Below are 27,589 nucleotides of genomic sequence, written 5' to 3'. Positions count from 1 at the left end.
TGGGCAACTATGCTTTCTTCTACTGGCAGCCTCGGATGGTATGGGGTAACTCCACTCGAGGGGTAACTCAAATATTCAGCTGTCAGTTCTCTGGTGAGCAAGGAAGCTGGGATGCATCCTCTGATTCCTATTCACCATTAGCTGAAAGCTGCTCTCAGGGGCATTAACTCCACAGCACTTCAAGCAGAGAGGGAGCCTTAGGAAGGTGATTGCAGTAGGACTCCTGATGGTGGCAAGTGCTGGAATGGTGAGTGCTCAGGCATTTGGGACAGGCACTGACACCTTCTATTACACACCGGATGGTTCCTTATTGGCTTCTCTTCCCTTTTGACTCTCAGCAGTTCACCTTGTTATGCTATGTTTCACAGTCCCTGACACAGATCTTCTCTTTGCTCCACCCAGAAGAAACAGTTTCTTTCTAATAACCCATTAGTCTTAAATGGAACTCCTTATTAGTTCTAATTACTAAGAGCCAAAAATGTTAGTTCCTTTATGGTTTTTATACCTAAAAGGTTTTGTGAACACAATCAAAGAAAACACTTTGTGGAGACTCAAATACAAAGTTCTATTTATTTTCAGTAATGAAATCAACACAACAAAGAGGAATTAATCCTCTAATTTTTAAATCTAACACTATTCTTAGCACAAAACTATCCTCAATAAATAAAAACACATTCCTAGTAACCAAGTAAGACTTTTCCCAAGACTCTCTAAATTTTTGTGTTTTAAACAAAACTGGATGGTAGATAAAGAAACACATGGTAGAGACTTAACTGACACAGACTTGAAGAAAAGAACAGCCAACGAACAGGCTCCCCAAATATAAGTTGGCAAAAGGAATATGGGGTTTTCAAAGCAGCCCAGAAATCAGAGTTCACTGGGGGATGCAAGGGTTTGGGACAGTCCATGTTCAAAGGCCTTGTAATTAAATCTTTCCACATTCCTAGATTCTTGATTTGGAATCTATCATAATCTAGAGAAACTTCTGCCAAAGGATAGGAGGCTCTTTATTTATGCTTTCTGAAACAACCCATCTAACTTTCCGCCTTTGACTTTGTCACTAGCTCCTCTCACCAATACAGCAGGGATTCCATTCCAGAAAGCGGTTATTACTATGTAAACCAACCTCTCTGTTTTTGATTTTCCTTGTACAAACACATTGATACTGCCAGGAACAGCTCTAAATATATCCAATTTCTTTTATTTTCATCCTCCAACTTTGCTTGGCTACAAAATCTAGGACTCACAGAGCAACAATAGCATTGGTCAAAAGATGAGTGTCAGTTCCAATGTAAAAATCTCTGAAGTTCAATAGTCACAAAAAAAATTTTTAATGCCTTATGTGCCAAACCTTTTTTTTTCATTATCTTGCCAATTATTTCTTTCGGAATTCAATCCTCCGAGCTACATTCTGAGCACCAAATTTTTTGACCAGTGCATCTCGGGTACCCTCATCATCTTTTTGCAAATCTAAGTCATCCTGTCGGGACCAAATGGGATACCCATCAGCCCTCTGACCAGACTCTAAAAAGGAGGAAGTAGCCTCCAGCTCACCACTATTTTTTAGGAAGGCCTGTGTAACTGTTGACAGATCCAAGTTAAACTTTTCCATTAACTGCCGGATGATCTTAATGGCAGCTCCCACCTCTGGTGCGGAAACTTTTTCTTCTTCTTCTTCCTCATCAGGCTGTGTTTCTGAGTCCTCCTCAGGTGTGGGTGGATCATCATCACACATTGTTATATGTATTTCAAAATCAGGGCTCTCATCCACCTAGAGAAAGTGATGAATATGACCAGTTACTAATTACCAAGTCATGAATACTTACTCTTAAAATATCTGGTCTCTCCCAGCTACCACTTCCTTGCCCTTTTCACCCCTATCACACTGGACTTCCTTCAGTTCCTCTTATGTGCTATGTTCCTTCTTACATTTACTCATGTTGGATGTGTGCATATGTGTATGTATGTGTATATATATGTATGTATATGATAGGGTAAGGAGAAGTGTGAGTGTGGATGGAGTGTGTGTGTGTGTGTACGCATGTGTACATATGTACGTACGTGTATGTATATGGTATTCCAACAGAACATTAGAAGCTACACTGAATGTGAAAAATAAATGTTATGTGCATACACATATATGTATACACATGTATGCACTAGATTATTTGTTAAAAATTTGACTTCACTCTCAGATTGTAAGCTCCATAGGGCAGGAAATGTTATGTTTTGCTCATCACTACATCCCCAGTGCCTACCAATGCCTTCACATGGTAAGTACTCAAAAAACATTGCTGTAGGAATATATTAGGGTCTCCACACTACACTATATTTAGGCACGTTACGAAGCGTGTTATGTGAGAGGAGACCTATGTAGGCCATGTTTGAGAGTTGTTGAGAGTATTTGAAAGTTTACAGAAAATGAACCAACTTTAAATTAAATGAACTTTAAATTATTTTCCTGTTTTAGACTGATACATAACCATTTTTCTTAGTGTTAGTAAGAAAAGTTAATTAACAAGATCCTTTTTCTTAGAGAAGATATGCACATATAATTTGGATTTTTTTATTACTCATTATTTTATGGTTGCCTTTCTCTATAACTATGATTAAATATGGGATTCCAACAAAGTTTTAGAACTTAACTGAATATGGAAGAGCTAAAAAATTCTAAAAAATCTCTAAGTATACAAAGAGCTAAAATTGCTTGATAAAAAATTAACCTCTTTAAAAAATTACTTTTACCTGAGAATAAAAACATTTTAAAAAGATAAATCCGCAAACTTAACTTAGAAAAACTTACAGATGAAAGTACTCAAAGTAAGATGCTTTATACTGCTTAAAAATAATTCTCCCCCATCTTTCTCCCTCCCCTCCTCCTTAAATCATCCTACCAAAAACTAAAAGTACATGCCCAGAACCTTGATCAGTCTCACCTTCCATTTTCCTCCTCCATCTTGAATTTCTCTCTTACCTTTCTGGGCCTCAGGTGTATAAAAAGAACAGATGGGAAGACCAATTTCAAAGGAGGAGAATGGACATAGGAAAAAAACATGAGTTAAATCTAGTTAACATACCACAATCTCTTCAAACTCCCGGGTGGCTTCTACAAGCATCTTTTTGACTGCTTCTTCATTCTCCTTGATCTCTTCCTTTTCAAATTCTTCTTCAGGCAAGTCTGGAGTTCTCTTATTCTGTGGTTCTATTAAACAGAACAGCACCAGATTAGAATTAGCCTTTTTTACAGAAACCAAAAATATAGTAAATGCTCTGTGAGCTCTGGGCCAGAAGTGAGCCTGCACTTTTTTCCTATTAGAAAATATGTTTTTGATCAGAAGGGTAAGAAAAATATGACATGCATGTTCAATAATTTCTACTCTTGCTTCTGAAAAGTTGTACAATAAAAATGGTGGTAATTTTCCTAGGTTCTGATACGTAAAATAAAAATACTCTTCAAGTTTAATTCATTTTTCACTTTGTATTTATAGATCTTGCAAATTAACAAAACTGTGCCATAAATTGGGTTGTCTGGGAAGTAGGTTCTGAGATGGAGATTAACAGGTAAGGTGTTGATTAAGGAGTGTTCACTGGGCAGAAAGAAGCTGAGAGCTGTGAGAGTTCCAACAAGGCCGCAACTGAAACCATGTAGAAGTCTGGAGCTAGGAAGGCCCTACAGAGTTGACCAAGTTGGGGCAAAGGAGCCAAGATGTTATTTTAACCGCGCATAGATTAGTCATTGGATGCTAGCCTAGAATGACAGAACCTTGGGTAAGGCAGTTCTCCCAGGGGAAGATAGATCTGGGGGTCTATCACAATCCACCACATACAATCTACAGAAAGGAGAGCCTCCTAAAGCTAAACATCCTCCTATTTCCCTTTTAGTCTTTGTTCTCTGAGGACTTAACTCTGCTATTTTCCACTTAACAAAGACTGACTACTAAGGGGCAACACGAGAGAGATTTTTTGTGATGGAATTGTTCTGTATCCTGATTTTGGTGGTTACATCACCATCTGTACATGTGTTAAAACACCTAACTGGAAAACTGTATGGCAGTTTCTTAAAATATTAAACATATAATCACCATATGACCCAGCAATTCCACTTCTGAGAATACACCCCCCAAAAAAAAAGCAGGGTTTCAAACAGGTATTAGTAACCCATACTACAGCAGCATTATTCACAATATCCAAGATGTGGAAACACTAGGAACAAAATTCTCACACATGTTGCAACATGGGTTGGTGTTTAATAGGTACAAATTTCAGTTCTGGAGGACGAAAATGTTCTAGAGATGGATCGTGGTGATGACTGCATCACAATGTGAACATACTTAGTGCTACTGAACTAAACACTTAAAAACAGCTAAAATGGTATATTTTATCTAATGTATATTCTACCACAATAAAAAAAATTTAAATACATAACTGTACACCAAAATAAGTCAATTTTATTTTACATAAAATTTTAAAAAGAAGCCTTACATTTTAGAGATACTTGCTGAAACTGATAAAAAAAAAAAATGGGATAATGCCTGGCACTGGCTTCAAAATAATCCCAGAAGTCAGGATGAAAGGTGTAGATGAAAAAACTGGCCACAAACTATAATCAGGTGAAGTTGGGTGATGGGTACGTGCATTATACTATTCTCTTTCTACTTCTGTAAATGTTTGAAATTTTCCATAATAAAAAGTGTAAACAAATTATGGCTCACATAATGAAACACAATGCAATGAACAAGAAAGGAATGAAGCAAACAATGAGCAGACACACAAAAGCTTCAAGATCTATTAAGTTAAAAAAAGAAAGCAAACTGCAGAACAAACTTCTGTCTAGTGTGCTAGTGTTACTATGAGCAAAAAGGACACAAACAGGGGACAACAACAGTGGTTGCCTCTGGGAGAGGAAGCGGGGGAAGGGGTATGGAGCAGTGAGACTCACTTTTCACTATGTACTCTTTTACACTTGGAGTATATCTGAGGATAAATTCCTAGAGGCAATAATTACCATGTTTAAGGGAACATGTATTTTAAATGTTGTCAGATGGTGTCAAAATTCCTTCCAAAGAAATTGCACCGATTTCCTTCTATTAATAATGTAGGAGTGTACTTGTTTTCATATACCTCGTTAACTCTGGGTATTACCCATTTTGTTAGTTATTGCCAATCTAACTGATAAAATATGACATTGCCTTGCTCTGATCTACTTTTCTAAAAAACACACCAGACACACTTATTTCAGTTTCCATGGGCAGAAGTCCAGGCATGGCTTGTACTGGTCCTCTGCTCAGGGTGTAATTTTTTGTTTGTGGGGCTGCGCCTTATGGCAAGGCGGGGGGGGGGAATCTTAGTTCCCTGACCAGGAATCGAACCGTGCCCCCTGCAGTGGAATCACGGAGTCTTAACCACTGGCCAGCCAAGGAAGTCCCCTCAGGGTCTAATTTATTTTTATTCAGTAACAATATTTCTGCATTTGTTTATTTGCCATTTATCTATTTCCTTTTCTGGAAACTTCCTGTTCCATTTCCTTTGCTCACTTTTCTACTAGTTTTTCTTTTACTTACTAACTTCTACAAGCTCTTTGGATATTAAGGAAACTCACTCTGTTGCAACGTATTGAAAATACTTTTCCAGTTTGCCCTCTGACTTTATTTATCATGAGAAGCTTTAAATTTTAAGTAATCAAATATATAAAGTTTTTTCTTAGTCTTCCTGGTTTCAGAACTATCAACATGTAACTATTAAAAGGGATATTCGAGGACTTCCCTACTGGCGCAGTGGTTAAGAATCCGCCTGCCAATGAGCGGACACGGGTTCAAGCCCTGGTCGGGGAACATCCCACAGGCCCCAGCAATGAGAAGCCTGCGCACAGCAATGAAGAGTAGCCCCCACCCTCCGAAACTAGAGAAAGCCCACGTGCAGCAACAAAGACCCAACGCAGCCAAAAATAAATAATAAAATAAAATTAATTAATTCTAAATAAATAAATAAAATTTTAAAATAAAAAGGATACTCGGGAATTCCCTGGCAGTCCAGTGGTTAAGACTCTGTGCTTTCACTGCCGTGGGCCTGGATTTGACCCCTGGTGAGGGAACCCTGCAAGCCGCGGCCAAAAAAAAAACCCACAAAAAAACAAAAAAGGATACTCATCCACATTTTCTCCTGGTCATTTTATGATTTTAATTTTTACATTTAAATGCCTGAATATCAAAACACTGAGTAGGGTGAATCCAGCTTAATTTTGTCCCAAGTTCCAATTGGTCTACCAGCCATCTCCACACCACTGATTTAAAATCAGGGCCCTACATGATCTCCTTCACCCATACACACAGCCCAGTCTCTCCAAGAATTCTCCCTCTTGCTTCCTCCATCCCAGCCACACAGGTCTCTGTTGCTCCAAGAACACACCAGCTATACTCCACCTCAGGACCTTTGTACTTAATACTCCCTAAGCCTGAAATACTCTTTCTCAGATAACCAACTGCTAAGTTCTTTCATTTCCTCTGGTCTCTGCTCAAGCATCAGCTTACAGTAGTGACCTTCCCTTCTCATCCTGTAGAAAACCTCCTCCTCTCCGGCCCTTACCCTGATTTATTTTTTTCTGTAGCACTTCCCGCTGCCCAGCTAGCATTTTAAACTCCATGACTGAAGGGAGTTTTATTTACTGTTATATCCCAGCAGGATAAAGGTCTGGCACTCAAACATCTGTTGAATGAATGAATCTCAAATGTCACTTTTACCAAAAACAAAATTCCTACTAAGCATACTGAATAGGATTAACAGATTTGCCTTCCCAGATTTCAACTGTTATGCAGAATAGCCACATAAGGAGAGAGAAGCTGAGGAAGCAGCATGACTCTTTAAACAAAAGGGTCTGTCAGTTTACGCTGTCAATACCCGTTTTATCAGAAGTGAAGCATCTCAACAGCTATGCACTGTGTCCTAACCGGCCCTGCATCCCAATATTCTGTTCAACTGCGTTAGAAATACACTTCACCTGAGCGAAACGTGGAAACGACTTCCCACTGAGAACCTTCTTATGTGAATATGCAGTCATTTAAGCCAAGAAATTAAAATAAGCTGGTCTGGCAGGCATGGCTTTAAAACGTCTTATACTGAATGTACCTGAATACAGAAGAACTATTTTTTAAAACGAGTCTGGGAAATCTCTTAAAAGATACCCAAGAAGCTGGTTCCCCGTTGTCTCGGGGGGGGGGGGACTAGGTAGCTGGTGGGAAAGGAAAGGGGGGAGAATTTTCCACATACTCTTTCTGCACCTTTTGAATATCGGACCATGCCAATACCCCAGTTATTGGAAAAGTGAATTAAGAGAGACCTTAGAAAACGGCGCAATATTACCCGGATGTCAAAGGGGGGGTGAGGAGGAGGCTGTACGATGCTCCCCCAAGACGCCAACATGGACGCCCAACAGAAGAGGAAAGAGGCCGACGCCCCCGCCTCACACAGGGGACAGCAGAGGGCTCGCGCGTTCGCAGCAAGCCTCACCCCCGCTATCAGCATCCTCGGGGTCTTGCTCAGTTTTCCGCTTGAGTTTCTGGGAGGAGGGGCTCACTGGGGCCTCCCCCAACAGGTACTTATGCTCCTGGCCCCGCAGGCGCTTGAGGTAGCGGTCCTTCATGGACTGCCACGAGTGCTGGGTGAGCGAGCTCTTCTCCATCGCTTTCCACAAGGCGTTGCCGGTGACGGAGCTGGGCGAGCGGGCATGTTCCTTCACGTACGTCAAGATGGCCACGTCGTCCGCGTCCGTGAAGACGATCCGCCCCGCGTGCGGCTGCAGCTCGGGCTCCGTGGAGGCGGCGCCCCCAGCCTGAGCCCCGGGCTTCGTCTCTGGGGCTTGGTCGGCCCCTAGAGCCGGGCCCAACCGGTAGGCCTCCAGCTCGAGCCTCTCGTTGCGCTCCACGCAGTCCAGGATGTACTGCGTGGAAATGAAGTCGCCCGAGGCCTCGGCCGCCGCCTCCCCGGGCTGAGCCAGCAGCACGGCCCCAGGCTCCTGCACGCGACACAAGGTGCCGCCGCCGTGCAGGATGAGCGTCGAGAGCCGGCGCTTCGCCGGGCTGGGACGCACGTAGAAGGACATGGAGCTGCCATCCTCCCTCACGAATAGAGTCGAGGAATGGGTTGGCCCATTGGGGTCTTTGCCCAAATCCATCGCCTCAGCCATAGCTCACGCCGAGCACCAGAAGAAGGTGCCGTCTTGCCAACGCGCGGCGTACAGAGCCCCAGTGCCTGAGGTAACGCTCCAGACGCTACTGCCGCCGCCCCACAACCCCGTACTACGCCTGCGCTGCAGTTGCACAGAGCAGTGCCCGCCCCCTTTCCCCGGAAGAGGCGGGGCTTCTGAGCGTGACCTGGAAATTGCCGTGCGACCCTCGTCCTCTTTAGGTCCGGCCCTCCGGGAAGATGGCTGCGGTGCAGGGACCTGAAGTTAAAGTGGACGACTGCGAGCCGAAACTGAGCAAAAAGTAAGTGTCGCAGCAGGTCATTAAAACCTTTGCTGTCGGAGAGTCTGAACTAGAAGGCGCCTCGAGGCTCCGGCCGAGGCGGCTGTGCCTGGGGCCTTCCTGCTGGTTCTCGTGGGTATGAACATGCTGGGACGTAGTCGCTGCGCCCCGAAACTACATCCCCCAGGATGCCCGGGGGCCCCCCGCTGGTTGGGTCCTTCCTCCTCGTACTCTTGGAGTAAGAATGCGGAGAACTGGGCGGGGACAGAGAAAAGCGAAATTTACTCCTTCCCTTTTCTCCGAGAAATGCGTTACTGTGCCACACCCCGGTAAAGAAGTTGGAGAAATGTTAAATACCCTAGCTTTTCAGAAGCACCTTCAACGTTCGAACTTTATGTATCAAAGGCCATTCTGAACCCTTTGTATTAAAGGGATCAGTTCTTAAACTGTGTCGTACACCTCTCCATATGGATTAGAGCATTGTGAGTATGTCTGGCAGTAGAGACTGTCTTATTTAGCCGGGTACACCAAACTGCACTTAGCTCTGCTGGATGTATCTTTGTTAATCACTCCAAATCCTTGGAGTATGAAGGTGAATATAAATAAGTTAAGATTAGCCGCCCTTTCACTGACTGTGTCTTGTATTCTCTTAATACTACACTCCTTCTCAACCGGAGTTCTTCATAGAACATAGGTAATGATCTGAGTGACTAGTTCCTCAGTACGCCTAAGGACAGTACATAAATATAGTACCGTTCCAGAGGCATCGGAGAGAAGTTAGTTTATTGCATATAATGCCTGCTTTAGTGCATTTTTTTAGTTCTGTTTCTTAATTGCTCTTGGAACTTCCTTGGTGTGAATCTTTAGTGAGCACCATTGTATGCCAGTTATTTTCTCCAAGTTTAAAAACAGATAGGCTCCCTGCCAGGTGATTCATTCAAGGCCACATTTATTTTAAGGCAATAAAGAACATGATCTCTGTCGTTCTGTTGCCTTCCAGTGTTAATGTATAAACTTAATGTAGTCTAAGACTCTTTCTGAATTTCTTCTTTCCTCCTTGCTCCTGGAGCTCCAAACAAGGCTTGTCTTTGATTCAGGTGCTTTTGTGTGGCTTGTTTTTAGCTTCCTCTAGAGTTTGCAGTTGGTGGTGATGTTTTGTATGCTTCCCATTGCCATCTTTGTGGACAGGTATTTCATCACCAAGAGAGAAACTACATGTCAGGGGCTTCAGAAACATTCCCATTTTCTAGACTGTTGTGAGCATTTCTACCCGTAAACCATTGACTGACTTGCTGTTGACCCCAAATAAGCACCATCTTACCATAGCCAGGAATGAGAACACTGTCAGTTAATTTGCAGCACAGTGAGTGTTACAGGGTTGATGTCAGTTGAGAGGGTCTTATGTAAAACGGGACACTAAAAGGTTTCGTAACCTCGCCTTCTCCCCGCACCCAACCCATAAGAGTAGGAGTGCTGGCTGGGAGTATGTGTACTGTCTGTCCCATCTGACACCACATCTCTGTGTTTCCTGTTAGGTGGTGGTAATCATTAGTTCCAGGGTAATCTGCCATGTTGACGCAAGCTGCTGTAAGGCTTGTTAGGGGGTCCCTGCGCCAAACGTCCTGGGCACAGTGGGGGCAGAGGGAGCTGCGCCTGTGTCAACTTGCTCTTTTGACAACGATTCACAAGGACAAGCCACTTTTTGATAAAAGAAGGTTGGTGCCCATTACCTTCTTTATTGCTCTGGGAGCAAAAATCCTTCCCTTACTTGGTTTCTTATCTGCCTAGCCTCTGGCTAAGTCTTTGGACTTGCTAATGAAACAACCCTGCTACCTACCAAAACCAATAGTCCTTTCTCAGTTTCTCTTTAATAAATTCAAATTCTCACTCCATAGATTTTTGGGATGACTTTTAGGTCTTATTCTAGAACAGTGCTGAGAACAAAACCCTTTATGAATAAAGAATTTCTAATGCAGGTTATTTTCCCTTCCCTGTCTTTCTGGAATTTCTTTGCTCCTGAGATTAACTTGGTTTCTAGTCTTAGTTCTTACTCCTAGGACCTTTTTGGATTATCCTCATTATTGATTTGACTTAAAGAGCAACATCCAGTTGAATGGAAAACAAGTTCATTATGTTAATGCCAGGAAGAACCTGAGAGGCTTCAATGCCCACTGACTGAATGACAGCACAATAAATCTAGCACACTGTTCTAGAAAGGTGGCTTCACAACTGCTACAAAACAGATTTTATCCAGAGACACTTACTTTGAGGCCCTCAGAGTCAGTTTTCTTACTTAAAAGATAATCATTTCAAATCTCCAATTAAGTTTTTTTAATTGAGTTATTCTAAACTCATAGATAATTTAAAATGGACCCTGAAGCCAAACAGTATGCAAGCCTGACTAAGGATCATCTGCCATGGTTCGTTATGACAGGATATTCAGTTAACATTGGTGGTTTAAAGGAATGATCAAGTCTATTTGAATAATGAGGGTATCCCTCTCTACCCAAATCTGTTTGGTTTCTGGGTTCAGATAGCAAGTTTTCAAGTTATTTAAACCAAGTTGTACCAATCGCTTTAGTTTTTGAGTCTCAGGTGACGAGTATGAAGAGTTTGAATAGTGAGAGATTTGACAAGAAATTTATCCACATCTGTAAAATTTCTGTCCTTGAGGCAGAGTGTGAAGGGTTAAGATAGGGATACCTAGAATGGTTCACATTTTGCATGGTTACTAAAATGCTAGGGGTGGGGTCATCTCTTTATGTATATTATCTCAATCCTCACAACATCTGGGGAGGAGGGTGTCTATTATTATTTTACAGAAGAAATTAAGTTACTTGCCCAAAGTCACATAATTGGTAGGTAGGCGTGTCAGGATTTAGCCCCAGGCAGTCTGGCTCCAAAGATGGTATATTATCCCCTGTGCTATGCTGCTTTGTACACTATTCTACCCAATTTGTTGTCAAAGTCAGGCTCCATTGTGGAGAGTGAGGCCAATGCTGAGGGCCATTGTCAATGCCTTGATCAATGCTGGGGGAGAGATTGTCAGTGGAGTGTCTCCCTGAACTCTGAAGATCCCCCTCTTCCTCACCCCACCCCAGACTAACCCACTCCTTTCGGGAGGGGAGAGAGATGACAGACAAAGCTAGAGATGTCACCTTATCACACATCAGATCTGGTGCTCTAGGAACTTCGTATTCTGCAGAGGAATCCAAACAACTAAGATTCAGTCCCTGGCCTCAAGGAGCTCCCAAGCCTGATTAGCTTGAGAAAAGCCTACCTTGCTGATTTTCTGGAAAACCTTTTTCCTATTCTAAATATAAATTAATATGTAGGGTTTTCTTTGTCCTTGTCTATCTTGATTTTAGTTGGGATCTAATGCCAAGGACCTCAGACTGGAAAAAAGAGACTGAGAAAGATCTTTCACATCTTTATTCTAAGTTTGTTTTTTTCCCTTGTCTGTTTCACATATAGAGTTCAGTGACTGAGAGACTAACAGTGGGCATGTAGAACTGGGCATGAGTGTTTCCCCAGGTTATTCATATTTTTGATAAGTAGCTATGGGGCAGATCATAGAGGACTCTTCAGGCACCTGTCACGTTGAACATTTTCATCTTCCTGACAGTGAGCTAAAGAGACGCCTGAAAGCTGAGAAGAAAATAGCAGAGAAGGAGGCCAAGCAGAAGGAGCTCAGTGAGAAACAACTAAGCCAGGCCGCTGCTGCTGCCACCAGCCACACTGCTGATAATGGTGTGGGTGCGGAGGAGGAGAGCTTGGACCCAAACGTGAGTCCTCGGGACCACTGCCCTGGCTGGGCATAGGGAAGCTTCTAATGCGGATTATGGCAAATTCCTTGGGACCAGTGATTAAGGAGATAAATAGGAACTGAAACAGGCACAGGGACGGATGAGGGTGGGCCCACCACTCCATCTGGTTAAAGGCACAGGCCCTGCGCATTCTTCTTGTCGACTACTTACAGATATTTGGGAGAATCCAGTACTTCCAAGTGACTGATCTTCCTTGGAGCTAGCTGGGCCTTATAGCAGCCCCAGAGAAAATGTCTCCCTAAACGTGGGCTGGGGTTTACTTTAGCCCAGAGATTGGCAAACTATGGCCCACAGGCCAAAGCCACCACTACCCCAATCCCTCCTCCCTGGTTTTATAAATAAAATTGTGTCGAAACACAGCCATGCCCATTTGTTTATATATGTCTAAAACTGCTTTCACACTGCAATAGAGTTGAGTAGTTACATCAGAATAAGTTTGCTGACCCCTGATATAGAATATTCCTTTTACACATCCTCCAGGCCCATGGGCCTGCCTTGGGGAAAAAGTCTGGTGTGTGGCCAGGGGCAGGAAAGTAGGAAGATAAGTGACTCACCATGCAGATGTGTCTACAAAAGTGGTAACCAGGGCCATCTGTACCAATTAAACATTATTTTAGGCAGAGATTTGATTTTTCTTTTTGTTGAATCTTGTTTTTTGGAATTCTGGCCTTTATTCCCAGCTGTGGATCTGGCCACCCTGCATATTTAAGTGCAAATCTCACTCCATATTCCAAGCCTATGATTTCAAGGATTCAGGTGGGTTGGTTAAAGAAACCTCACTGTATTGGGGCCCCTCTGAGGCAGAATACAGAACTCCATTAGACAAGCCTCTGGACTGACCATGTTCAACTTCTCAAAAGCTCTTTTGTTTTTTGTTTTTAACAGCAATACTTCAAAATCCGCAGCCAAGCAGTCCACCAGCTGAAGGTCAGTGGGGAAGACCCATACCCACACAAGTTCCACGTCGACATCTCGCTCACTCACTTTATCCAAGAATACAGTCACCTGCAGCCTGGGGAGCACCTGACTGACATCACCTTAAAGGTGGCAGGTAGGAAGATTCCCTGGCAGTTTGCTGAGCTCCCACAGCAGGCAGGCCTCTCCAGTTGCACAAAGGAAGGTCTGGGGTGGTCTTGCTCTCAAAAAGCTTAAGTCTGAGGCTACATTACTAAAGATGGCACCAGTATGTCTATTCACAGAAAGTAGAGCAGCCCTGAGGCATGAGGTCACATTCCAGTGGTGATGCTACAGAGGAAGGGGCATTCTTTGTGGGGGACCCCTGGCCTGATACTGCTACTCATTCACAGTCCTTTATGGGGACTTCCCTTCATCAGTGGGAGCCATGGCCCTGAGCTCCTAAAAACTGCAATCTGTGTTCCTAGACTACTTTACACTAGGCTATTTTTCTAGAGCACTGTTATTTTGGAGTTTACTGTCTTGTGTGGGATCTTCTCCTTAATTTAAAAGATAATTAAATCCTGTCTTTCGTTTATACCTTCCCCCCCAAAAAATATATAAAACTATTTGTTGTAGAAAATTTAGAATGTTGAAACATTCAGAAAGGCAAAGAAAGAAAAGTTTGATTACCCATAATCCCACCACCCAGAGAGAACCCCTGCCAATACTTAAATGCTCCCCAAATTTCTTTTTCTTTAAAGTCCAGTGTTTTCACTAAAATATGTCTTGATGTTAGTTATTCTGGGTCAGTATTCTCAGGTACACGGTGTGCCCTTTATTTTTTTTTTAAATAAATTTATTCATTTTATTTATTTATTTGTGGGGTCTTCGTTGCTGCACACGGGCTTTTTCTCTAGTTGCGGCGAGCGGGGGCTACTCTTCATTGCGGTGCGCCGTCTTCTCATTGTGGTGGCTTCTCCTGTTGCACAGCACGGGCTCTAGGCGCATGAGCTTCAGTAATTGTGGCACGAGGACTCAGTAGTCGTGGCTTGCGGGCTCTAGAGCACAGGCTCAGTAGTTGTGGCGCACAGGCTTAGTTGCTCCGAGGCATGTGGGATCTTCCCGGACCAGGGCACGAACCAGTGTCCCCTGCATCGGCAGGTGTACTCTCAACCACTGCGCCACCAGGGAAGCCCCTGGGGCTCCTTTTTATCTCTTTTTTTGTACTTTGATTTTTAAATTGTATCCTCCTTTCCAATGTAATTCTCTTAAGGCATTATTTGTTGTATTTATTCACTCTTATTTCCTTCTAATTTAGGCTTCCTTTCTGAGATGATTTTTTCCTTTATTTCTAATTTTTTCAACGTGTCGTCTCATTTCTTAGTTTCTTCTAATTCTAATTTGTGTTCTTTCACATTTTGTGTCATATTCTTAATGTCTTTCAGCTCATGAAATAGAATTTTTTGCTTTTTCCTGAGCATGTCTTTCTAGTGCTTTTGTTGCCTGTGATGATGTTATTCTCCTTATTGTCTTTTTTTTAATTTAATAACTTTGGTATTTGACCTCACTACTTTTATGTTGTTTATTTTCATGTGAGATTAATTTTCTTCAGTGTTAAAAGGAAGCTTCGTTCAGATAGCTTTTCCACCTTCACTGAGCTCCCTCTTCTGTTGTTTTTGTGGAGCATTCAGAAATACAGCAGCTTACTTTCTGGGATTTTCAGGCTCTTCTCCTTTCTCACTTCTGTTGGACCTTCTCTTTCCTTTGTCTCTGTTTTCTTGGTCTTGTTCAATTTTGGGGACCTTGTCTTCGGAGAGATCCCTTGCTGTTAAATTTAGAGAGTTCTTGGGGGCTACACTAAAGGGCTTCATCCCCTACACCTTCTTAATGCAGCCAACTATATTGACTTGTATGTTAGTAAGCTGCTATCCTCTCCGTGTCCGCTGCTATCCTCCACTTAGCCCTGCCACATTTTCCAGTGAATACCTATGGCTTTTTGGCAGACTTCCAGTTCTCAGACCTGCCAGAGACTCCATTGCTTCCCATAGCTTTTTCCCATATAGAGGTCTTGGCGCCCTTAGTGGTTTTCCCCAGTGCTTGTATTTGGGGATTCTTGGGAATATCTTCCCACATAATTTTGTTGTAAATTTTGTCCATGGCTTTTTGGGCTTGCCTGTCTAATTGTGCTTTCTTTTTTTTTTTTTTTTTTTACTATTTATTTATTTGGTTGCACCAGGTCTTATTTGTGGCATGAGGGATCTAGTTCCCTGACCAGGGATCAAACCCAGGCCCCCTGCATTGGGAGCACAGAGTCTTAAACACTGGACCACCAAGGAAGTCCTTGTGCTTTCTATTTTTATGTGAAGATTTAGGAAGATCCCACAACTACGCTGCCATCAACATTCCAGGAATCCATTGAACACCTTTAAAAGCCAGATCTTCCTGCACATCTTTTAACTGGTTTAAATGAGGAGCCAACTTTGTCATGAAGAAAATGGCAGGGCTTAGGCCTCAGGCTAAAATCAAATTGTTCTAGTTTATATTCTGCCTGGGTGTAAAAACTGCAGAGGGAGCTTTTTTGGCACTGATATCATGAAATAGCTTCTGCTTCTGTCATTATTTTTGCTGTTCTCTAGGTAGGATCCATGCCAAAAGAGCTTCTGGGGGAAAGCTCATCTTCTATGACCTTCGAGGAGAGGGGGTCAAGTTGCAAGTCATGGCCAATTCCAGGTATATAGAAATACCCAGTTACAGGCCTTTCTAGTTTTGCCCAGAGCAACATGACTGGGGACAAAGGCCCATATAGTCTTCTTTTCCCATAGGAAATTAAAGTTAAAGGGAGTGGTATATGGTTGGGAAAATAAAAGGGCCATCTGGTCACCTGAAGAATAAAGACTGATCTTGGGTTGTGGAGCAATTAAAAATAAAAGATAATACTTTTTAACAGTTGACCTTGAATCTGAGATTCTTCTTGGGTACACATTAACACTTTAGTGAGGGTTCCACAGTAAAACCAGTGGTCAGTTTTAATTTGGGATACTGTATACTGAATTATGTTTTCCATTTATTCAGGAATTATAAATCTGAAGAAGAATTTATTCGCATTAACAACAAACTGCGCCGGGGAGACATAATTGGAGTTCAGGGCAATCCTGGGAAAACCAAGAAGGGCGAGCTGAGCATCATTCCCTATGAAGTCACACTGCTGTCTCCCTGCTTGCATATGTTACCTCATCTTCACTTTGGCCTCAAAGACAAGGTAGGGGCTTCCCTGGTGGCGCAGTGGTTGAGAGTCCGCCTGCCGATGCAGGGGACACGGGTTCGTGCCCCGGTCCGGGAGGATCCCACATGCCACGGAGCGGCTGGGCCCGTGAGCCATGGCTGCTGAGCTTGCGCTTCCGGAGCCTGTGCTCTGCAACGGGAGAGGCCGCAGCAGTGAGAGGCCCGCGTACCGCAAAAAAAAAAAAAAAAAAAAAAAAAAAAAAGACAAGGTAATTTTTCGTGGCCCCCTGGCTCTGGTTTATCATACCATTGAATCAAACGCATCAGTGATTTTTATCTGTTACTTTTCATTTAGGAAACACGGTTTCGTCAGAGATACTTGGACTTGATCCTGAATGACTTTGTGAGGCAGAAGTTTATCATCCGCTCTAAGATCATCACATACATAAGACATTTCTTGGATGAGTTGGGATTCCTAGAGGTGATGGAAAGTTCTTACCTGACATGATGAGCTGCATTCTGTGCTTGCCTCTTACTCTTCTTCCCTTCCCTTCTCCACAGGCACATCCTGTGTCAGTATCCTTCATGCTCAGTGAAAAGTCTCCTCTTGCCAGTGTCTTTGTTCCACCTTGTTTATTTAGTGCCCTGATTAGGAAGGTAGGACAGGACTTCTAAGATAATGGACAAAGTAGAGGGCCATCCACATGCTAACAATGCCATGTTCAATGTGTTATCAACTCATTTTGCTTTTTTGTAGCATTAAAAAATATTTTTCTTGATTTTTATTCAACTTATTTAAACTAAAAAATGTTGTTTAGGAAAATTTGTAGAGCAAAAGAAAAAAATTTTATTTTCTAATTTTATGAGAAAGGTGAGTACCTTTTACCATACAACAAATTCAAATAATAAAGAAATAAATAGAAGCAAAACTGAAAGTTCCCTTTCATTTTTTCCCAGTTAATGTCCCTCTCCAAACTTGAATTTGAGGTGGCACAGTGGTTAAGGCTGCGCTCCCGATGCAGGGGTCCAAGGTTCAATCCCTGGTCAAGGAACTAGGTCCCACATGCGTGCCGCAACTAAGAGTTTGCATGCCACCACTAAGGAACTCTCGAGCCTCAACTGAGGAGCCTGCGTGCTGCAACTAAGACCCAGCGCAACCAGATAAATAATAAATAAATATATTTTTTTAAAAAAACAACTTGAATATGTATCCTTCCTCACCATTTGCTCTGCATATTTATAATACCTCCACTCCTGTGCATGTTGCAGGTGGGGTACATGTGTAAGTGTTTTAGCAGGGTTTTATTTTTTGCTTTAAACATAAGTGAAATCACATCGTATGTATTATAATGAACCTCACACACACACACACATACACGATATATTCTGGGACCCTTTGCATGTCCATATATATGTGTGTATGTATATTCCTTTTTGATGCTTTATAATTATTTCCCCTATTGATAGTTTAAGTTTCTGATTTTCTTCAGTAATGTTTTAGTGAACATCTTTGTACACATGGACAGGTGTTTCTGTAGGATGGATTTCTAGAAGTAGAATAAGTCAAGGGGTATAAGCAGTTACAATTTTTAATAAATACTGCAAACTGAACTCAAGAAAGGCTGTACCCATTTAGACTCCCACTAACAGCTTGTGAAAGTTTATGGTACTGTGTTAATGGTGTTTGGTATTAATAGAGACTCTATTCTAGAAAATCAAGCTATCTCTACTTTTTTTGTCAAGCACCTATGCATTATTATTGAACTTAACTTTTACTTGGGATATAGTAGGCTTAGCCTATCACATTCAAAGCCTGAGCCATTCCCAAGAACTCTAGTTTGAGGACCTCTGTCTGTGAACTAAATGTTTTTCCTCTCTTTTAGGTTGAAACTCCCATGATGAACATCATCCCAGGGGGAGCTGTGGCCAAGCCTTTTATCACCTACCACAACGAGCTGGACATGAATTTATATATGAGGATTGCTCCAGAACTCTACCATAAGGTAGTCAATAATAACTCCTGTGTCCTTAGAGAAGTAGAAGGCTGAAAAATATTGTCTAGACAGGTGCAGTCAGAAATAAGAGGAACATTGAGGGTAGAACAACCAGGAGAGGATTCTAAATTGTCAGGCTTCTGAGTGTTACGTTTCTGGAATTTATCTATAGGATCAGTAGAGCATTATAGGGCAAAGGGGGTATCTTTCCTAGGTGTACCGATCCTCCTAACATACTTTGTTTCCCATAATCTCATAATACTTTTAAGTTTATAATCCTTGGATTAAATTTGATTTTAGTCTTTTGTAGAAGAATGAGTTGAATCTCTGTCTGAAAGTTGGAAATATCCTCAAATCACCAGAGTAAATATCGAAGACTGTGTCATTTAAGATTCTTACTTGCAAATGACAAAACCTGTTAATGGTGTTTAAGCAAAAAAAAAAAAAAAAAATGTATTCGAATATATAAGGAAGCTCACAATTTCCAGGAAGATCAGAGAATCAGGCTTGGAGGCCACACAACTGAAATGATTCTGAATCATATCACTGGGCTGTTCGCATGAAGAACCCAGTATCTTCCAGTCAGGACAGTTACCACAACTCATCCTTGGCACTAGGCACAGGTCATTGCCATTGGGACTTCTGCAGTTACTGCCTCTATAAGCCAGATATCTCTGGCCCCCTTCACCAGAAGGGATTCTGTGCAACACTGCATCTTCTTTGCATGTTGAAGTCTCACAGGTTGGGCAACTTACGTCACATGCCTACATCCTAACCCCAGAAGAGGCTTCTTTCTTGGGGAGGCTCACACTCACAAGATGGGGGACACCCCAGACAAAGGACGAGAGTTCAGTGATCCTGGACAGCCAGAATGATGACTATCCACGAAGGCCTAAAGAGAGTAAGGCACTCAGCATTTGGCTAGAGACCTGAAAGCATGCCTTGAGCTGTGAAATCCAAGTTACAGCTTTTGTAGGCAGACACTTTCCCTAGCCAGTAAGACAGGATTAGCTGCCATGACCACGGCCGTGTGTTGTTATTAGATGCTGGTGGTTGGTGGCATTGACCGGATTTATGAAATCGGACGCCAGTTCCGGAATGAAGGAATTGATTTGACTCACAATCCTGAGTTCACCACCTGTGAATTCTACATGGCCTATGCAGACTATCATGATCTCATGGAAATCACAGAGAAGATGATTTCAGGTGACCCCTCCTGTCCCTTTGTCTTTCACACGTGTCTGCAGGGCTGGTGTGCCACTTTCAGTTGGACTTCCTGTTGGTCCTCTTTAAATGACACATTTCTTTCCCAGGGATGGTGAAACACATTACAGGCGGTTACAAGGTCACCTATCATCCAGATGGCCCAGAGGGCCAAGCCTGTGAGATTGACTTCACCCCACCCTTCCGGAAAATCAGCATGGTCGAAGAGCTGGAGAAAGCCCTGGGCGTGAAGCTGCCAGAAACTAAGCTCTTCGAAACGGAAGGTAAAGTGATGCACTCCTTCACTCTAGGGCCCTCGTTCCTGTTCAGCGTTGAATTAGATTAGGTCAGGGCTAGAATCTCCCATGTTATTCTCTTTATATACCTCTTAATGGGGTAGTGTGATGTCTTCTGTCCTAACTTGTATGTTTGTATTACAGAAACTCGCAAAATTCTAGATGATATCTGTGTGGCAAAAGCTGTTGAATGCCCTCCACCTCGGACGACAGCCAGGCTCCTTGATAAGGTGAAAGGCCGTGCACTTCTAGTACATGCCCTCATCCAGTGGTAACGCCCCTTCCTCCCTATGAAGGTGAACTCCACTGTAGAGAATGAACTTCTACAGCTTCACAGAGGAAAGCTCTAATGAGAGAACAAGTTTTGAACTCCTGCTGTACTAAGCTCTGTGCCAAATAGTTATGTTCGTTACCTTATTACTGACCACTGAGAAGCTTAGGATAAACCCCTATAGCATCAGGTATAGGGTTGGGGTCCGAGGCCTCTACCACCAAGACGGAGACGATCAAAATGCCATTTAGAAGGGCTCTCTAACTCTGCTTTCTCCTTAAGCTTGTTGGGGAGTTCCTGGAAGTGACGTGCATCAATCCTACGTTCATCTGTGATCACCCGCAGATAATGAGTCCTCTGGCCAAATGGTAAGATAAAGCACGGTGTTGCAGTTACCTGTTGCTGCATAACCTCAGAGCTTAGCGGCATAAAACAGTTTATTCTCAGGAGTTTGTGGGTAGTCTTTCTGCTCTACGTGGTGTTGGCTAGGGTAACTCAAGTGGCTTTTTTCAACTGGGAACTCTGCCAGGGCACCTTGCATCTCCTCCACATGGGATCTCATCCTCTGGGGCCTCTCTGGCAGCGTAGCCAGGGTTCCAAGTGGAAGCATTCCAAAAGAATAAATCCTGATGTGCAAATACATATCAAGCCTCTGCTGATGTCCCATTGGCCAGAGCAAGTCATATGGGCAGCCCAGAGTCGGTGTGGCAGGGACTACAGAAGGGCATGAATACAGGGGGTATGGTTCAGTGTATCAGTCTATCACACAGCCTGTTGTGAAGATAATTAAAGCTTCTTTGTCTCTAACCCTCCTCACTAATGTACCAAATGATTTGGTGCCAAGAATGCATGCAGGCTATGGGTCACAATCAGTAACAATTTTGAGTCAACTAGATTTCAGGAATCCTTGTTTGTACCAGATGTTCTTGCTGAACCTGCATATTCACCCTCCCCTTTGGTCTCCTGTCCCCAGGCACCGCTCTAAAGAGGGTCTGACTGAACGCTTTGAGCTATTTGTCATGAAAAAGGAAATATGCAATGCCTACACTGAGCTGAATGACCCTGTGCGACAGCGGCAGCTTTTTGAAGAACAGGCCAAGGTAAGGAAGGAATGTGTGCCCACTCACCAGAAGATATCAGCCTTAACCCTGGTCTGTGTCTTGTCTGCAACTCCTGGTGACTTCAGCACAATGAAGGATGAAAGCCACAGGCTTCACTGGAGGAAGTCACATTTCAAGATGGAGAACTTGACTAGTTTGGGCCCTAGAATTTCTATATAAATGGAGCTTAGGCATGAATATCTGTTTGAGGAGTGTGACACCTGACAAGAACATAATTTTTCTTAGATGGTACATTTATTGAGGGGGCGTGAGGATGAGAAGCCACAGCACCCACAGGCTGCCTATACTAGCACTGCCACTGATGGGTGGTTCAGGAAGTGGGAGAAAGACTGTTGGGAACCATCAGAGTCTCTGAAAGAAAATGCGTTTCGCTGGACTCGAAGAGCCCCAGGCAGTAGAAGTATTTTCATTTCGCAGAGAAATTTGCATGTGTTCTGAGGTAGAATTCATCAGTCCTGACCTCCAGGTCTTTGAAAGAAATGACTCCATCCTGGAGTTACTGGGAAACCAATTCCCAGCAAGTGCTGGGTGTCCAGAGCATCCCTGGAATGATAACGCCTCTGGACATTTTCACGTGCTCACTCAGACGCTGAGAGAGCACAGCCTAGAACGACGTCGCTGTGTGGTTCTCCTCTTCCAGGCCAAAGCTGCTGGCGATGATGAGGCCATGTTCATAGATGAAACCTTCTGCACTGCCCTGGAATACGGGCTGCCCCCGACAGGTGGCTGGGGCATGGGCATCGATCGCGTCACCATGTTTCTCACAGACTCCAATAACATCAAGGTACGAGGAGACCCTGAACACAGCACCACTGTGTTGGAAGCGGGGTGTGGTGGGCCTGGAGCATAAAGAGAGGGCTTTGGGCTAGGAGGAGGGGCAGGCAGAGAAGTTACAGGTGACTTCACAAGAGGAGGGGCAGAGCATCTGACCTTACAGAATTTGGGGGGTTTTCAACCTGAGGCAGAAGAAATACTGATTGTTCACATTTCTTAAGGATCCAAGGAACCTGCTCAGCCATCTACATGCATTACCTCATTTAGCTTAAGTCAGCTTATGATGTGTAGAAACTGTTGCTATCCCATGTTTATGGTTGAGGACATCATATTTGAAGAGAACCCCTCTGTTTGTTCCTTCTTTTGACATCGTACCCTAGGCAGCACTGTGCATTTCTTTTCCATCCTCTGTAACTGAGAGGGACTGAATTGAAATAAAAGAACACAGATCTCCGGGTTTTGGTGATAACAGTAATGAGGGGAGAAAGGAGTAGGTGGATAGCCAGGAAAAAGTGTGTCTTAGCTTCAGAATGCATTCTCTCTCCTGTAGGAAGTGCTTCTGTTTCCCGCCATGAAACCCGAAGACAAGAAGGAGAATGTAGCCACCACTGATGGACTGGAAAGCACAGCAGCCGGCACTTCTGTCTAGAAAACAATAACAGCAAGTCGTATGACTTGGGCATCTTTGCGTTTGTGCAGAAGATCAAGGACTGCGAGGGAATTCCTGTGTGTGTTGCTATCTGTTTGACTATCACATTTCATGTCAGCCATCAAAAGAGAGAAGAGGAATTAAGAATTCCTTTTTACTCCTTGTTACCAAATAAACCATTTGTCTCTACTCCTGTCTCATCACTCTTTTTACTTTTGGAATGTCATCTTATTTCTCAGACAGCTGATATAATGAATGTTTAGGATTATACCACTTTATTCATTCAACAAATTTATATTAATGTCTGCTCTGTGCCAGCCATTGTTCCAAGGGATTGGGGACACACCAGTGAACAGAAGCCAAGTTCCTGCTTTTGTGGAACCTATACTCTTGCTTTAGGGGCAGGAGTTTGGGGGGCAACTAAACAAATAAGAAACAAGTAAATCCATATTTGTGATAGTGATGCATGCTAAGAAGAAACATGAAGCAGGGAAAGGGGACAGAGGTGCTATTATATTTTATTTTAAAGTCTTTATTGAATTTGTTAACCATATTGCTTCTGCTTTATGTTTTGGTTTTTTGGCCACGAGGCATGTGGAGTCTTAGCTCCCTGACCAGGGATCCAACCACCCCCTGCATTGGAAGGTGAAGTCTTAACCACTGGACCTCCAGGGAAGTCCCCAGAGGTGCTATTTTAGATAGAAGTGATGGAGGCAGTGCTACGTTGCGTATGTGGTCAGGGAAGACCTCTTCTAGGTGACATTTAAGCAGAGATCTGCAAACAGAGATCTGAGTGGAAAAGGGGTGATTCAGACTACAGGGCTGCATTTTTGAGGAACAGCAAAGGGGTCTGGTTTGGCCGGAGAGGAGAAAGTAAAGATCAGTAAGGGGCCAGATCATGCAGGCATCTGTAAGCCATGCAAAGGAGTATGTATTTTATTATGAGTGAGGTGTGAAGCCATTGGAGGGTTTTGAGCAGTGTTGTTTTGTTTGTTTGTTGGCCACACCACGTATGGCATGTGGGGTCTTAGTTCCCCAACCAGGGATCGAACCCATGCCCTCTGCATTGGAAGCATGGAGTCTTAGCCACTGGACCACCAGGGAAGTTCCCTTGAGCAGTGTTTTTATTTTTTTATTTATTTTTTTTTTTTTGAGCAGTGTTTTTAAAAGATTGTTCTAGTTAGCATGTGGAAAGCAAGAGTGAAAGGGAGACAGTGGCACTGCAGCAGTGGGCTGAGGAGAGATGATGGCTGAGCCTTGGGTGGTATAAAGTGATGGTGATGGTTGAGCCATTGGACTTTGCCTGTGTTCCTGAGGTCAACAGAATCTGCTGTCAGTGTGGGTTATAAGAAGAGGAATCAATGATAATTTCAAGGTTTGGGGCCTGACCAACTGGAAAGTAGAGTTGTCATTGACTTGAGATAGAAAAAACTTGAGGAAGTGCAGGTTTGAGAAGGAAGGTTGAGTGTTTGGTTTTGGACATAATTAAATTTAACATACTTGTTAGATATTGGGTGGGAAGAGTGAATAGGATGCTGAATAGTGAGTCTGGTGTATTCTCATTTTCAGCACAGTTCAATTGAGCTAAGAATGACAAGGATACGGCTGGGGACCTGCTGTTAAAAGAGAGCCCGTGACACAGGGAGGCAGCTGGGGGAAACTTCTCCAATGAGACAACAAAGGACTTGTCTTTTGCACTTCAGCAAAACCTCTGCAAGCGTCTCAGCTTGGGAGTTGCCAGTCTACTTTCACAGAGCAGGTTTTTACTTTGCGGTTGGTAAAATGATCTAAGCACGCAGAAATTACCTAACTGGGAACTACAGGGAGTGCTGAGAACCTCAGTCCTTGCTGGTGTTGAACATAGGCTCCAGGAGCACTTGGCAGTGCTGGTTAGATGACCAGGTGGTATTTCAGAAGAAACGCATCATATGGCACATCCTTCAGCAAGGTGGTGTTAATTAAAATGAAAAGTCAACTCACCAGGATAAGGGACTGGACTTCAGGCACCACTGTACCGTCAATGTGGACCATTGGAAAAGGCAACAAGGATTAATGAGGTCACAAGTGATCTTTCAAGAGCTGTTTAGTAGTAGGCTGGGGGCAGATGCCAGCTGTCTGGCCTCAAAGAGCTTGGGGATAGAGGAACTGAAGCAGCAGTAGACATCTTGTCTGTGCGGTTTAGCAGGAAAAATGACAGAATGAAAGCTGGAAGGGGACTTCCCTGGTGGTGCGGTGGTTAAGAATCCTCCTGCCAATGCAGGGGGCATGGGCTTGATCCCTGGTCTGGGAAGATGCCACATGCGGCAGAGCAGCTAAGCCCATGTACCACAGTTAAGCCTGCGCTCTAGAGCCCGTGTGCCACGACAACTGAGCCCACGTGCCTAGAGCCTGTGCTCCACAACGAAGAGTAGCCCCCGCTCGCCACTAGAGAAAGCCCGCGCGCAGCAATGTAGACCCGACGCAACCAAAAATAAATAAAATTAAATCTTAAAAAAAATCCTTTAAGAAAATAGATATTGAATAAATCATCCCCCAAAAAACAAAAAATGGCAACTCTGGAAAATGCTTTGAAGGAGAGATCCATGGGGTATTGAGAAACTCTAACAGACCTAGTTAGGGAAGCCTTCCCTGAGGACATCAGATCTGAGATCTGAAGGAAGATAGAGTACTAACTAGTCAAAGAAGGGAAGGAAGGGCTTTCCATAGCGTGGCAACAAGTGCAAAGGCCCTGACGAGGAAAGAACAAGGAGAAGACCAATACCACTAGATACAAAAACCCAAAGAAATATGCCAACAGATGAGGCAGGAGGGTGCTGATCATACAGGGCTGTGAGCCCTACTATGGGACTTTGTCTGCATTTTAAAAGTGCTGGGAAACCACTGAAGCATTTAAGCAGGAGAGTGACATCATATCTGCATTTTGAAAACATCAGTCTGGCTGCTCTGTGAAAAAGAATTGGAGTTGGGCAGAAAGAGGTTAAAGTCCAAGGTTAACAAGCAGTCCAAGAGGGAGACAACAGCAGTTCACACTAGGGTGTTGCCATGAAAATGGACAGAATTGGATGGACTCAAGAGATAGAAAGCTCAACAGGACTTGGTAATGGATTATATATTGGATTATATTATGGGGGTGAAGGGAAGGGAAATGACAAGGTGATTCACTTTTCAGTTTATGCAACTAGACAAATGGTGGTACTAATCCCTGAGATAACCCTGGAAGATGATTCCCCCACCAGGAGTCTTTAAAGACAAGGAGTCAGTCGCAGATTAAAAATGCTGGAGGGACTTCCCTGGCGGTCCAGTGGTTAAGACCCCGCGTTACCAATGCAAGGGACGCAGGTTCGATCCCTGGTCAGGGAACTAAGATCCCACATGCCGCACGGCCAAAAACAAAAAAGAAAACAAAAAAAACTAAACATGTTGGAGAGAGGAACAAGGATCAGGGTCCTGACACTTGGAGGAGGCCTGTGGCCCTTTTCCTCTGATCTAGAGAGAAAGATGGGGGTCAAGTAAGTTGCACTTCTTCTCTAGCTTTTGAGGGGTAGTAAGAAAAGTGAATTCTCTCATCTTTAGTAATTGAGGTACAGAGCTGCTGAATGGTACAGGCTCCTGAACTATCCAAGACAGCTATACTACCTATACCTGACAATCTGAAGGTTTAGAGCTGTCCAATATGGTAAGCCACTAGCCACATATGGCTATTGAGCGTTTGAAATGTGGCTGGTCAGAACTTAGATGTAGTGTAAGTGTAATATACACATCAGATTTCTTGTATGAAAAAAAGAATGTAAAATATCTGAAATTTATTTTAAAAATATTGGTTACACGTTGAAATATGTTGAATATGCTGGGTTAAATAAAATATATGGTTAAAATTAATTTCACTTATTTCTTTTGACTTTTTAAAATGTAGCTACTAGAAATTTTTTAATTACATATCTGGCTCGAATTATATTTCTACTGGACATCGCTGTTTCAGACAAAAATTCAGACTAGTGTTTCAAGATACGAAATCATTCTACTATTTGAATCTATCCTACCGGGGAGTCAGCTTCCCTGAGCCCGTTTAACCGCTACTTAAGCACAGCGCCGGAAGTCGCTAGACTCTAAGGATCAGCACAGCCGCCCCTGGCTCCGCCCCCTGAACGACTACAAGAGCCAGCATGCACTGCGCGCCTCCGGAGACGGACCTGAAAGAGCCGCCTCTTTGTGACGTCACGCCCGTTGCGCCGCGCGGGTTCTGTTCGTTCCCTTCGAGAGCTCGCGTTGTAGAGGTGGGAGGGGAGCGTCTGTGAAGGGGGTGGTGTCGTGCGGCCGAGGGCGCGCAAATAAGGGGGACCTTGGGGGTCCTGGGTGAGGTCCCCTCTGTCCGACGTTCCGGAGCCCTTTTTGTGTGGGGAGAGGATATCAGGACCGCGCCTCTCGCACCGCGCGTCCGGTGGGAAAATGCGGCTCCTTTCAGGGAAATGCCAACGTCCCCCCGTGCAGAGAGCTCCTGCTGCGGACGAGAGCGGGGCGCGTGGCCTCTCGGCAGCATCTCACAAAGCCCAAGGGGGCAGGCACGCACGTTGTCCCTGCTGCAGGGGCCTGGAGTCTCCTGATGGGCCCCACCCGGGCCCCTGGAGGATATTGAGGAGGGGGTCTAAGGGAAGTAGGCTTCACTTCCAGCCCCTCTAAAGCCTTTTCTCCTCTGGCAGCCGAATTACCTTTTCTTTTTTTTTTAAATTTATTTATTTTTTGGCTGTGTTGGGTCGTTGTTTCTGTGCGCGGACTTTCTCTAGTTGTGGTGAGCAGGGGCTACTCATCGTCGTGGTGCACGGACTTCACATTGCGGTGGTCTCTCCTGTTGTGGAGCACCGGCTCTAGGCGTGTGGGC

At 43.7% G+C, this 27,589-nt stretch overlaps 2 protein-coding genes across 3 annotated transcripts; one reads left to right on the top strand and one right to left on the bottom strand.

Annotated features, from left to right (window-relative positions):
- Window positions 1–546: 546 nt before the first annotated feature.
- Window positions 547–8,272, bottom strand: TERF2IP (TERF2 interacting protein). The gene is made up of 3 exons (XM_082676662.1): window positions 7,504–8,272; window positions 3,078–3,202; window positions 547–1,771 (listed from the first exon to the last, which is right to left on the bottom strand). Exons 1-3 carry the CDS (start codon window positions 8,177–8,179, stop codon window positions 1,376–1,378), a joined length of 1,197 nt encoding a protein of 398 aa, XP_082532788.1. The 5' UTR covers window positions 8,180–8,272; the 3' UTR covers window positions 547–1,375.
- A 75-nt stretch (window positions 8,273–8,347) lies between these two features.
- Window positions 8,348–22,902, top strand: KARS1 (lysyl-tRNA synthetase 1). Of its 2 annotated transcripts, XM_082677973.1 has the most exons (15): window positions 8,355–8,480; window positions 9,995–10,174; window positions 12,085–12,244; window positions 13,172–13,337; window positions 15,820–15,913; window positions 16,256–16,442; window positions 16,761–16,886; window positions 18,289–18,408; window positions 19,443–19,605; window positions 19,713–19,886; window positions 20,043–20,128; window positions 20,452–20,537; window positions 21,143–21,269; window positions 21,931–22,074; window positions 22,615–22,902. In XM_082677973.1, exons 2-15 carry the CDS (start codon window positions 10,029–10,031, stop codon window positions 22,711–22,713), a joined length of 1,878 nt encoding a protein of 625 aa, XP_082534099.1. In that variant the 5' UTR covers window positions 8,355–8,480; window positions 9,995–10,028; the 3' UTR covers window positions 22,714–22,902. The 2 variants fall into 2 exon arrangements, with proteins under 2 accessions (XP_082534100.1, XP_082534099.1); XM_082677974.1 differs by lacking the exon at window positions 9,995–10,174 and having other exon boundaries at window positions 8,348–8,480.
- Window positions 22,903–27,589: the final 4,687 nt, after the last annotated feature.

Source organism: Grampus griseus (genome assembly GCF_964374135.1).
Source record: "Grampus griseus genome assembly, chromosome: 19".
Classification (NCBI taxonomy): Eukaryota; Metazoa; Chordata; class Mammalia; order Artiodactyla; family Delphinidae; genus Grampus; species Grampus griseus.
This window is presented reverse-complemented; position numbering and strand designations above follow the sequence as displayed.